The 12999-nt window shown below is 43.8% G+C and overlaps 1 protein-coding gene across 2 annotated transcripts in view; it reads right to left on the bottom strand.

Moving 5' to 3' along the window:
- SPRED1 (sprouty related EVH1 domain containing 1) overlaps nt 1-3395 on the bottom strand; it is a 130805-nt gene extending 127410 nt beyond the window's left edge. Inside the window, exons 1-2 of one of the 2 annotated variants that reach the window (XM_079767934.1) lie at nt 3091-3395; nt 2211-2893 (exon numbers count right to left, since the gene is read on the bottom strand). In XM_079767934.1, the coding sequence (XP_079624060.1) occupies nt 2211-2242 (32 nt within the window). In that variant the 5' untranslated portion in view covers nt 2243-2893; nt 3091-3395. Of the gene's footprint in view, nt 1-2210 lie in introns of both variants that reach the window. The other variant, XM_079767933.1, reaches the window with a different exon arrangement.
- Between the last annotated feature and the right edge of the window lie 9604 nt (nt 3396-12999).

Here is a 12999-nt window from a genome sequence, read left to right as displayed (position 1 = left end):
ACCTCCTAGGGAGTAACATTAATAAAGCAGGATATATCTGTAAAAACAGAATTCCAAAAATATGGGTGAGATTTCCAAGTTGTCCCACACTAAGTACACATAAAATTTGAGAAAGAGAAAGAGAGAGAGAGAAGCAATCTTCTCGGTAAAAACTGCCATTTCGTGTTTCAAATATCAACATCTTTGGGATTAAACCACTGGGAATATTTACTCATTTTTCGTGTAACAGCAAAATCATCCACTGACATCACTACACCAAAAACTTGCTCTGAATTTGTTCATGACAAATATTACAGAAAGAGCCATTTAGAAACTATTTTACACGTGTGTCAATCCACATTCCCTCATTTGCTTTTCTATTAGCTGAGGTATTAAATATTTCACTTTAAATATGGTAATTAGTCTTTTCCTATCCCTAAAATGAACTTGACATGTTGATCCAAGCTTTCTTAAGAGGCCCAAAAAATATCGTCATTCTGTTCAGAATTTTCAGCAGCTGTTCGCCTAACTAGGCGTTATCTGAGATACAGCACTGCTTGATCTCGCTCAAAGTAGGTCTAATCTGCGGAAGGCAATGAGACAGTGTACTGCACTGTGAATGGACAGCCAGGTATTTTATGAATGGAGGCGATCACGTGATCCCAGCACCTCCCCGAACTGATATTTCCCACATAACTGTGTCAACATTCTGAGAACAGGGGTAGTTGTTTGTGTGTGCGTATGTTTTAGAATTTAACCTAAGACTTCGAATTTTCCTTATTTCCTGAACTCAAAGATCTACGTGAAGGCAATCAAGCTTCGAATTTTTTTTCTTGGGAAATCCTTTTCAAGATGTCCAAGGTGATGGATGTTTAATTATTTTTTTATGAATGAAGAGTGTGCTATGCAAATGAGGGCGATTCACAAAAAAAAAAAAGAGAGAACATGGCGGCCACTTCTGCTTCCCGACTGCACTGACACTGCAGCAATCTACCTTCTCCCACACCCGCTCATCAGAAGAGTGCGCTGGGGGGAGGGAGGGGAAGGGAAAACGCTGCTTGGCATTTCTCAAGCTATTTTATGTTAAACAGGCCTAGGCTTTGGACTTTTATTAAAGTTCTCTCAAAAGAGGTCTGACTCGAGGAATGCACTTTATTTAAAGGAATGCATCCTAGGACTAGCCTAGCCGTAACTCACTTAACTCTTTCCAACCCTCAAAAGATAAACAAAATGTGAATGACAAGAAAACGGAAGCTAATATCCTGCATGAAATTAAATCCGGTCTCAACAGAAAACATCTCACCAATACTTCTCCAAGCAGCTGTTACGTTAAAGCCAAATATTGTAAAAGGCAAAGTATTTCGCTGAAAAAAAACATAAGGACAGCCCACAGAAATAAAAACTTTAACCAGGCTGCTCTAGAAGTTCATCAATGAAGTCATCAACATATTCAGCAATGTAAATAGCGTTCAATCAACACTCAGGTGTAAAAGGTGTATTTTAATATAGCTGAAGAACACAAATTAGCATTCAAAATTCTTCTGTGCACCTGATAAACACATGCCCAATGTTCGCAGAGGCAAAACATAATGGTTCAACATCTCCCACACTCCAGGTGTCCATAATCCCATTACATTCTAAAAAATGTCCCCCTGGCCTCATTTTTTTTTTTTTACAAGAATCTTACAGGTCATAAGTTTAAAAAAGGAGGGGAGGGGGTAGAGGCTTCATCTGTATTTAAGAGTCACTGACTCATCAAATTAAGATTCAAGAGCAGTTTTGCTGCAGGAGGTGCTCCCACACATTAGTTTCCAAGTGAAACAGCTATAAAGGAAACAGGATGGGTATTCGGGCTATGTTGACTGGCACGCTCCGGTGAAAAAGGACAGGCCACAGGTCTGGCAGGCAAAGGGGTCATTTCTACCCTGCCTCCATCCATCCACCCACCCACATCCCTCCATCTCCTGGACCTAAAACTGCCATCCAACCCCAACCCTCCATACCCTGCCCCAGAAGGAAGCAACTAAATGGGGGGTTTGGGGGGGGGTGTGAGTGCTGCCATGGAATTAAATGGCTAAAGAAATCAAATATTATCTGCAGAACAAGATGCACCGAACTCCCCAAGGGTTGCAAGCTTCCCGGCACCCAAGTCTTCGAGGGGTGCGGTGGGGGGGGGGGGGGCGGCGGAGGAAGGATAGGGGGGTTGTAATCAAGATCCATGGGGCGCTTACTCGTTGTCAGAAGTCGCCGTCTCCTCGCTCATCTTTCCCTCACCGTGATCCGATCTGGAGATGGAGGCGCAACAGCAGGAGGAGCAGCAGGAGCACCGAGGGACCGGAGGCAGCGACGGCCGGGGGGGCGCGCGGGCAGCGGCTCAGGGGCCTCACCATGGTGGACGCCTCACCCGGAGCGGGGCCCCCCCAGCCGGGAACCCCGGCCGCCCCCGCAGGGGGGTGGCGGCAACACCCTCCGCCGTGGCGACCCCAGCCTCTTCCTCCCTCGCCTCAGCGCCCAGCCAGGAGATCCGAGGAGGCCGGGGAGGTGCGCGGAGAGGGAACAAGGAAAGGGGGGGGCTGCCAAGGGCGACTGCAGAGCGGCTGCTCCCGCCACTGGGGTGGTGAGCCGCGGGGTCCGGCCAGCAAGGCGCGGGCGGGCGGCGGCGCTGCCCTCAGGGATGCGGCGAGGAGGAAGCAGGGCTCCGCTCGGCGGGGGCCGGCGCGGGGGTGCCGAAGCCAGGCTCCGGGCGGCGGCGGCGGCGCGGTCCTACCGGAGCCCACCCCACCATCTCCCGCCCCGCTGCCGGCACCCGCTCAGCCCCCGGCAGCGAGCGGGGCGGTCCTCAAGAGCGAGCAGAACCGGGCGCGGGGCCTCGCGGCGGCGGATTCCTCCAGACACGCTCCAGCCGGGACGGCTCCTGAGGGGGGGGGAGAGGGGGCGGCGGGGAGCGCGTGAGGCGGGGGCAGGCGGCCGATCGCCCCCGCTCGGGCCGGCGAAGAAGAGCGGGCGCTCCCGGGGAGCAGGGTCCCGAGAAGCGGCTTGAGAGCGAGGAGCGCGGCCGCAGGTCACCAGCCAGCCGGTGTCCAGCCGCCGCTCGGCGGGCCAACTCCTCACCTCCGCACACCCGCCCGAGGGGAGCTGCCAGGGGGGCGGCGGAAGCGCTCACGCCGCCCGCTCCTTCCGCCGTCGCCGCTGCCCGAACCCGGGGCGCCCGCCGGAGGAGGCGAAGTAGTCCCTGGCGACTTCTCCCGGCCGCTGGCTTCCCGGGGCGGGGGGGGGGGAGCAAAGTGAGCACGGGCTGGGGTTTGCAGAGCGGGGTGCCCGGGCTGTGAGGGTGTGTGGGTAGGAGGACCCGAAGCTGCAGCCCCAGAGCGAATCACTGCCACTCGAAGTCGTGTGCAGCATAGCAAGTTTCAGGAAAGTAGTTCCCTCCTCCCTTCATTTCCCAAATCGGAGGGAGGCGGAGGGATACGCCAGGCGCCGAGCTCTGTGTGCGTGCGCGCGCTCCAAACTCTTGGCACGCCGCGAAAGGGGGCGGGGGTGTGAGCTGCACCGGGAGCTGCTTCGGAGGCTGCATTGTTGCGGCGGCGGCAGCAGCGGTCCTCCCGGTCACTCGTTTGGGAATATCCAGATGGTTTGACCGAAGAAGCTAGAATAACTGTGCTCTAGGAGGACATGGGAGGCTACTCTGTTCTGCCGTGTGTGTTCTCCTTGCAGAGCAAAGAATGGAACTGGCATGAGTTCATCTTTAGTTGGTGGGGGTTAGAAGAGGGACTGTACAAAGAGAGCTCCGCCTGCTGTCCTCTGCTTGCATCGCTGCAGTGTCCTCGCTGCATGCACAACGGGTGTGAGTGTGTGTGTGTGTGTGTGTGTGTACGCGCGCGTGTGTTAGAGAGAGAAAGAGTTGGTTTTAATGCCTCGGATTCTTACTGCTCAAGGGGTATGCCGTGCGGGGCATTCATCTCCGAGAGCTAGAGTGGCTGTTAATGGAGAACGACTTCCATTGAAGCCCAGGGTAGGCGTGTTACATGAATCTGGCGCAGCCAGAAGCACAGGAAATAACTCCCGCTGCGAGTGAGGTTGCATAACGACAGCGCAGAAGATGCCGCTGTGGCATCAACTGCTCTGAATGGAGGCGGAACGAGAATTGAATGGGCAGCTGTCACGTTTGCATTGTTAGAGGACAAAGTACGCATTCGTCTCAAAAGGTTTTTTTGCACAGAAACCTGCTGGGGTTGCGGGTCGGAGTATGGGGTCTCCTGAATCAGAGAGACCCGAAGCCCCTGGCTCCGCAAATTCTATGATCTCTTCTCTATCTAGAAAGCCAGCCTCTATAGGATCCGGCCTGGCGGACTGAGTCCCAAGCGCTCCAGCTTTTCTGACGCATCTCCCTAGGTAATCGGTCTAGCTCTGTGCGCAATGTTTTTCTCTTCATTCTCAAGTTTGTGCGACCTGGTAGTGAAGGTTGCTGCTCCTGCCACCTTGAGGGGTAGAACAATTCCCGAGGAAGAAGAAAGTGGGGGAACCTCCCACACGAGTGAGCACTCGCCTTCTGCCATCCGTCTCCGTGAAGCTTCAGGATTGCTGCTGTTCTCAGGAGTGCATGCTCTATTCTGTGAGGAGTGTTTTGAACATAGTAGGTGCTTAATAAATGTGTGATGAACGAATAAAGGAGCTAAACCAGTCAGTCTGCCTCCAAAACAGTCCCCCTTTGACTTCTGAGGTCTCTTGCAAAACTGCCTCCGCAGCAGCATTGTCCTTGTTCTAAGTGAGGACGGGTAACGTTAGTGATAGGAAGAGGTGAGAGGATCTGGGATAATCAGACTTTACCTTTGTTACCTCTGAACCTGAGTTTTGTTTTGTTTTTGTTTTGTTTTTATCTTGTTCCTGCTAAGAATCTGTAACTGGGAGTGTTGGGACTGGCCTGCCCTCCTTCCAGCACTACTGCTGACCACTTCATCTACTCAGATTTGAATCAAATCAGTTATAATTTGTGTTCTAGACAAGTTACTTTAAACTCAGCCTGTATACCTAACTCATAGAGTTGCTGTACTGATTAATTTGGTATAAATATACATAAAGCACTTAGAACAGATTAAGAACTCAATAATAAGTCCTATGATTTTGTAAAATGGAGATGATAAACTCCATGACAAGGCAGTGGCAATTGCTCTGAAGGTTGAATGTAAAGCATTCAATAGCCTTGATCATTCAATAAATAACTCAGATTTTTTTCTATGTACTACTAGACATATGCCCTGGCCCTTAGTAAGTCATCAATAAATGATAGTTCTCAGAGTTATGATTAAGGAAAGTTGAGTCACTTGCAAAGCCTCATTTTCTTTGGAAGAAATTTCTGCCTGTTTGAGATTCAAGTACACCAGGGAAATTATCAATAACATGTTTTGCCAGAAGATAGGAAAACCATTTTGGCTGTCATTTGCAAGGTACTGTGCTGGCCGCTTTCACACATAGTGCTTACCCAAAGGGGCAGGATATAACCAACAGCCTGAATTAATGCTTTTAGATTGTTCCCAATGCCATGATCAAGACAGTCACCAAACAGTTCTTTTTTCAAGTACTGTAAGTCCTCACTTAATGTTGATGAGTTCTGTGACTTTAAGGGAAACAACGTGTAACACAACCAGTTTTACCATGGGCTAATTGATATAAACAAGAGTTAATTTCCTAGGTTATAACAAAATGACATTGAATAAAATGATACTATTTGATGACCTACTGTACACTGCAAGTGATGCTTTATTTTTTGGTTGATCCTCACCCGAGGATATTTTTCCATTGATTTTTTAGAGAGATTGGAAGGAAGGGGAAGAGACAGAGAGAAACATTGATGTGTGAGAGAGACACAGCAAACCCGGGACCCTTCAGTCAGGAGGCCGGCGCTCTATCCACTGAGCCAAACTGGCTAAGGTGTGTGAGTGCTGCTTCAATGCAGACTCCTAGATCACACTCCAGAGATTGTGATCACGGATCTGTAATGGGACTAACAAATCTGTTTTTCCAGAAGTAAGCCAGGTCCTTCTTAGCCCCTCACAGACTACTCCCCCTTTCCTTGCAACTACTTGTGTCATTGCATCTCTGAACACATCCCTAATTGAAACTTCTATAACAACAGAACACAAAAAAGGGTGACCCAAGGTATATCTTAGGCTAAGTAGATACTGATTAAGGCTAGAGACCTGGTTCAACTATGGAGGATGGATTCAACAAGTCTTGAAAAGCTGTGTGAGAGATACACATAGGCCACAGTTTCACCTTAAGTTCCAACTTCATTCAGTTGGTTGAGCACTAGTCCAGAATGATTCTGTGGCCATATCAGGGTCAGGAAGGCACGGGGCCCTTGCATTCGCTCTGTTGTATTTTCTTAGGAGGTTTTGTGGGAAGGACACTGGCCACAATAGCTGGCTCCTACAGATGGCTCTCGGGACTGGTGTCCTGAGTTTAGGAATTAGCCACAGCCACTTAACAGTTAACAACCTGTTACAGATGATTCATTATCTAAAGCATCCATGGGCTGGCCAACAGCACAACTGCCAGGTAATTGTCACTATAGGAAATCACTAAAGTTAAGAAAGTGCAAGTGGGTTCTGAATTCCAGGTAGATATCAGACCAGAGTTCACCAGGACAGCCAAGTAGCCTGTCCTCATAGAGGCACTGGCAGATGGCATGGAGCACTCCAAGTCAAGGCCTTCTCCTTCTTTCCAGACCACTTGGTCCACAGTGACCATCTTTCTTAGGAACTCAGAATTTGTCTGCTCAAATTCTTTTCGTTTTTATTTTCTTTTAATCCTCACCCTAGGATATGTTTAATGGTGTTGAGAAAGAGGGAGGGAGAGAGCAACATCAATTGGCTGCCTCTGCACACTTCCCAACCTGGGATCAAACCCACAGCCTAGGTATGTGCACTGACTGGGAATCAAACCCGAAACCGTTTTTGGTGTACAGGACAATGCTCCAATGAATTGAGCAACCTGGCCAAGGCCATCCTCTCAAATTATTTTATTTTTACCTTTACTGTTTTAAGCCTGTATCAATAACTCTCTTTCCCTCTATTTTTTGCTCTAATTAACTCTTCATGAATTTATGTATCTTTTCCCAGTGAGATTTTAAGTGGCTTGAAGGCAGAGACAGTATTTCATATTTTTTGGTGTTCTCGTCAGCATTGGTTTTAAGTAATGGAAGCTTTTCAAGTGAAATATGATGCCAAAGCAGTGTGCATATGTAAAAATGAAGCTGTATTGACTGACACTGATGGAAATCAGGAGTCCCCTCTGGCCTCCTATTGTGTGTGCCTTGAATACTACTGCAGTTCAGCATTTCACACACACCTTGCCTTGTACTAATAAGCTCTCAGCAGATATTTGTATACAGTACTTGAAAAAGCCAAAAGAGGAAACAGCCATGCCAACATTTGAGGTTCTAACAGAATATAAAAAAATACATGTACACATTTCCCTTTCTAAATCTACTCTTAACATTACCCCTTAGCAGATGTTATTAAAATTTTATATTTTAAAACTGTAGTTAATATGTGCCTAGATCAAAGGGGACACTATTTTCATGCTGTACTTTGTTTAATGAATGATTTTTTTTTTCTCCGCATAACCAGTCTCTTGGCTAATGAGCTCTGCCTCTCAGTGGAATTACTAAATGGTAACCATGTTTCTAAATAGTTTCCTTGCCTCTGGCATTAGTCTGTTTCTCCATCACTAGGGTTTCCATGTTCTTCCAAACTAATACAAAGTATAAAGTAGAAGTATGCTATTTTATATTTTTCTCAAAGGACTGCAATTGTTGGTCTTGGTAGTATCCGGTGAGTGTGAAATAAGTTTACTTTTAATGCTATAACTGCCTTCTACAGGAAGTTTCCACAAGATTACAAGGAGTACAAGGGAAATGAGCAGTCTGCGATTTCCTTTATTTTCAGTATAATCTTAGCAGGGAGTATGCTTACTGGGCTCCACACTGCTAAATAAAGCACTCCTCCCTTGCCGTGGTTCTCCCAAATAGCCTGGGCATGTTGATTCTTTGAAGGTGATAATCCTATTACAGCAAGATTCCAAAGACAATGTGCATGCAACACAAATTCGGTGCACGACAAAAGTGTCTAAGTCTAAGCAGTTCCTTGGATTTTGTTTTAATTGTGGCATTTGACTTCTCTTTTGTAAGTAATAATCGTTAGCCATTGTATAGGACCGTAAAACTTACGCCCCTGGGGAACTTACCTTTCTAACACCCTTGCCCTATGGATTATTATCAACTCCAATGTACAGAGAGAATTGGAAACTGAAAATCAGAGAGGTCACACATTAGTAAGGATGTGACTAGAGCTCCAACTCAAATTTTCTCCTTCAAAAGCCTATGTGCATGTGTTAATATTATATATAGCTTGTCAAAGATGGGATCCTTGGTGGGATATTCTTTCCATTTCAAGTCATTATTACTGTGGAGGGTACTTTATCAGTGGTTCTCAACCTTTCTAATGCCGCGACCCTTTAATACAGTTCCTCATGTTGTGGTGACCCCCAACCATAAAATTATTTTTGTTGCTACTTCATAACTGTAATTTTGCTACTGTTATGAATCGTAATGTAAATATCTGTGTTTTCCGATGGTCTTAGGCTCTACAGCAGCGGTTCTCAACCTGTGGGTGGCGACCCACAGGTTGAGAACTGCTAGCAGGGTCGCCTAAGACAGGTTGAGAACCGCTGCTGTAGAGCCTAAGACCATCGGAAAACACAGATATTTACATTACGATTCATAACAGTAGCAAAATTACAATTATGAAGTAGCAACGAAAATAATTTTATGGTTGGGGGTCACCACAACATGAGGAACTGTATTAAAGGGTCGCGGCATTAGAAAGGTTGAGAACCACTGCTTTAGATAAAGGGAAGATTGATTCCTTGGCTGTTATCACTGCCTTCTGTGGGCCTCGGGTACATAAATTCGTTTATGCCATCAGTGTGAAGAGAAAACCTCTGGTGTCTCCTTTGTGAATTGGTAGCTAATTCTAAAGCCTGGAAAGGAAGACTAATCCCATGGGGGGAGGGGTGCAAAAAATATCTGGTTTTCTTTGGAATACTAACAGTTTTGATCATCAAACTTGCCAGCATCTGTGACTATTTAAATTTCAATTAATTACATTAAATAAGATTAAAATTTTACTCTGTTGTACTAGCCACATTTCAAGTGCTCAATGACCACAGATAATTAGTGGCTACTATATTGGATAGTTCAGGTATAGGACATTTTTATTATCACAGAATATTCTATTGGGCACTTTAATGTGCATATGTGTTGCTGTAAACAACACAGGTGGTTATCTTGTTCTTAATATAGACATCTCACAATGATTATGCTCTCAAATATCTAATTGTCTGTTTGAACTGGGACACTGTATTCCCTCTCTTGACCTCAGATTATGTCTTCATTGCCATCCATTCAGGGAGAAAGGGAGGGTGACTTCATAATTAGAGTCTGTGAGAAACCTACAGAAGGTATCTATATTTGGAAGCACTAATTCATTGATTTATTTATTTTATTAAAATACTTTAAATGCTCATGTTTAGTACTGTAAAATAAACCCTTGCTATTGAAGCAGCAAAGCTTCACTTGGGAGTTTATTAGAAATGCAGACTCTTGAGCCCTAGCCGGTGTGGCTCAGTTGGTTGGGTGTCCTCCCATGCACCAAGAGATTGCCAGTTCAAATCCCGGTAAGGGCATATGCCCAGGTTGGGGACTTAATGGCGTAGGGGGCATGGAGGAGGCATCCGATTGATGTTACCCTCTCACATCAATGTTTCTCTTTCTCTCTTCTTTCCTCTCTAAAAATCAATTTAAAAATATATATATTTAAAAAAGAAAAAGAAATGCAGACTCTTGGGCCCCACCCCAGCCCTACTCAATTATAATCTGCATTTTAACTAGATCCCCAGGTGACTCATCTGCACATTAAAGTTTATAAGTTTAAGAAACCCTGCTGTAAATATTCTCTTTCTCTCTAATAGTGGCCTTTCATAACCTTGACTAGGTATATTTTTCTTCAGGTTTGTCCAGCCTCCAAGTGTAAAAAACTAAGACAGACCCACCCATCATTTCCAGCCCTTTTCCTGGTCCCCTGTAAGAGGATTTTTGCTGCAGTTTGCCTTTAGCCTCTTCTTTCTGGCCTCTGATCTAGAGCACCTAATAGTACTGCGGCCTGCTTCTTCCCGGATTCAGCCTAGATGACTTGAGGGCCGCCCCTTTCCTCCCTACCCCTTCCCATTTTCCTCTGTTCTATCAACTCTCCCTATTTTCCTAAAAAACATTCCTTCTTTTTTTCTAACTCTCTCTTTCTGACTTACTGAAGGGTCTGCCCTGTTCCCCTTCTGCGACATCGCATTTGAATAGGACTTTATCACACTGTATTAGGCATGCGGGAACCTGGTCGTCTTCTGCACAACCCTCTCAGGAAGTCTTAAAACTTTGGGTTTTGTTGTAACTTCTGTTTGCTCTACTATAGTTTAAAAACAAAACAAAAGTTAAGACTCCCCATTTACATATGACATTGACCCTTCCAGACTGCTACCTGTGTTGGTTTTGTGTGTGTGTATATGTGTGTGTGTGTGTGTGTGTGTGTGTGTGTGTGTGTGTTCATAATTTATAGTTGAACAGTTATAATTGAAGGAATACAGACATTTAGGCGATAGAGGTAGGAGGAGCGTTATACAGGAAATGTCAGTATTAGAGGGAAATGACAGCAGTTGTTTTTATTATCTGTGTTATCTAAATGTTTCCTTCCGGTTTTTCCTGTCTTCCTAGATATATTGTAAAATTTTGGAGACCAGAAAAAAGACTGTTGCAATGGTCTATGTAAGAGATCAATTTGGGTGCTGGAGAGAAGAGGATGGATACAAATATATGTAGGTACCAGATCCTCAAGACTACTTTAGCTGCTAGGAGGCATGCTTTGCAGAAACTTGCAATCTAGCTGGGCCGACATGGGACAACAAAAGGAAACATTTAGAAAATACAAGATGTTATATGAATACATGCCATGACAAGTAATTAAAATAACTGCTGTTGTTTCCACTAATGACACTAATCTTATTAGCATTCCCAAATATGTCCACTTTGGAATCCTATGCTAATAGCTTTAATATCTTTGCCTGATAAAATCTAAAATATACACCACATTGAAAATTTCTGTGTTTAGAATTAATTTTAAACTTCAGTTCCAGTGACATCTGGTCAGCCCTTACTTTCCCAGGAAGAGATATTTTCATTCTCTATAAAATTTAAATCCCAAGAACTTACTGACTTTCCTTCATATCAGAGAACGCCAACCTCAGCTCTAAAGTTCTTTATCAGGAAGCCTTAAAACACTTCACACCCTTATCGTCTTCTGTATTTTAGCCAATCTTTGTTTATTTCAAGTTTCCTTCCTTTGTTGGAGCATGCCAGTCTTCCTTCTGGGGCCCCTGCCAAACTGTGCCAAGTACTTCCAGCAGTCTCTCTTTCCTTGCCTTATTGTCTTTGTTATTTTAAGTACATCTCCTGGTATTTTCCACATGCTTTTTAGAATTGATTTTGGAGGGAAAAAGTTGCTTTCTACAGTCATACAGCATTTGGTCTAGTCTACATCTCAGAAATATAGTTATTCCTGATATATTCCATGATACTATTCTTAAGTATGTATTTGTTTAATGTCTATAGTTATCTACTGTTTCCAAGATTTTATGAACTCAAATGTTCATATGTATCAAATTATTTTTGTACAGTAACTTGTAAGGTGAGATGTCTGGTGCTTATCAAACATTATTTTATATGGTAATAATAATTTATTACTCCACGAGCACAACTTTTAATTTCCATGTTCAGTTTATATCTCTGGAGCTCCTATCTCTTCAAATGTGTAAATGACATGAATTTTTGCTAAGCTTTCCTTCAAATTAATAAACTATTTATGTATGATTCCAGTGTCTTTTGTACTTGTCACATATCTACAATGTCTAATTTCCTTGGAAATCACTTGAAATGTAGCTCATTTAATTCTAACAATAATTATTTCTTGTGATTGTTTTTTTTTTTATCCCCTTCACTTCTGATATTGATCTTTTATAAAGCCGAAAGGACTCATTAACTAGCACTAGCATTTGTTAGGGAGTGGTTAGGGTTAGGGGAGTGCTCTTTCTGCTATATCCTCGCTCAAAGTAGATGTAAACAGTCTCTTTTAATTTTTGCCAATGCAATATTCCCCAATATGGTACCTTATTGTTGTTTTATTTTCCATTTCCCTAGTTACTTGGTTTAATTTCATTCATGTTTCTTCTTCAGTGAATTTCCTAAGCCATCTGCTTCTCATTAATTTCTCTTTGCCTCAATTTCCTTAGCTGTACCCTTAGTTCAATATTGTTGTGAAGTAACTGTTATGAAAATACTCACATATTAAATACTAGTGGCCCAGTGCACAGATTCATGCACATTGAAAGGATATTAATTAGAAGAAATATTTTAATATTGCTATTCGCCCTTTCTCTATAATAGAAGTGTCAGAGATTAAAGAAAATTAGTAAAATGCATATGAAAATAATATATAAATTGATTAATAAATAAACAATAACAACAACAAAGACATGATATGAGAACAACATTGGTAAAAACAGTGACTGATAAATTGATTAAATTTATTCTAATATCTTCCTGTATACCACATTAAGAATAAAAACACTTTCAGATTGCTTGACTAATTTCCCTTGTGATGAAGTATTTACAACTTTAACGTCACACACTCTTTGAACTCGAGAGAAAGCAACATATAACTGACCATGTCTGAAAACGGGTTCAGGTAGGAATATTCCTACTCTGTCTAGAGTTTGTTCTTGAGATTTATTAATAGTCATCGCAAATGCTGGCATCACAGGAAACTGTCTTTGAATTAATTTAAATGGGAAGCCAGTGTCAGATGGGGACAAATCAGTTCTTGGAATCAGAACAACCTCTCTTTTTGCAGATCCTGT

Source organism: Cnephaeus nilssonii (assembly GCF_951640355.1).
Source record: "Cnephaeus nilssonii genome assembly, chromosome: 4".
Taxonomy (NCBI): domain Eukaryota; kingdom Metazoa; phylum Chordata; class Mammalia; order Chiroptera; family Vespertilionidae; genus Cnephaeus; species Cnephaeus nilssonii.
Note: the sequence above shows the minus strand (reverse complement) of the source record. Positions and strands in the feature narration are given on the sequence as shown.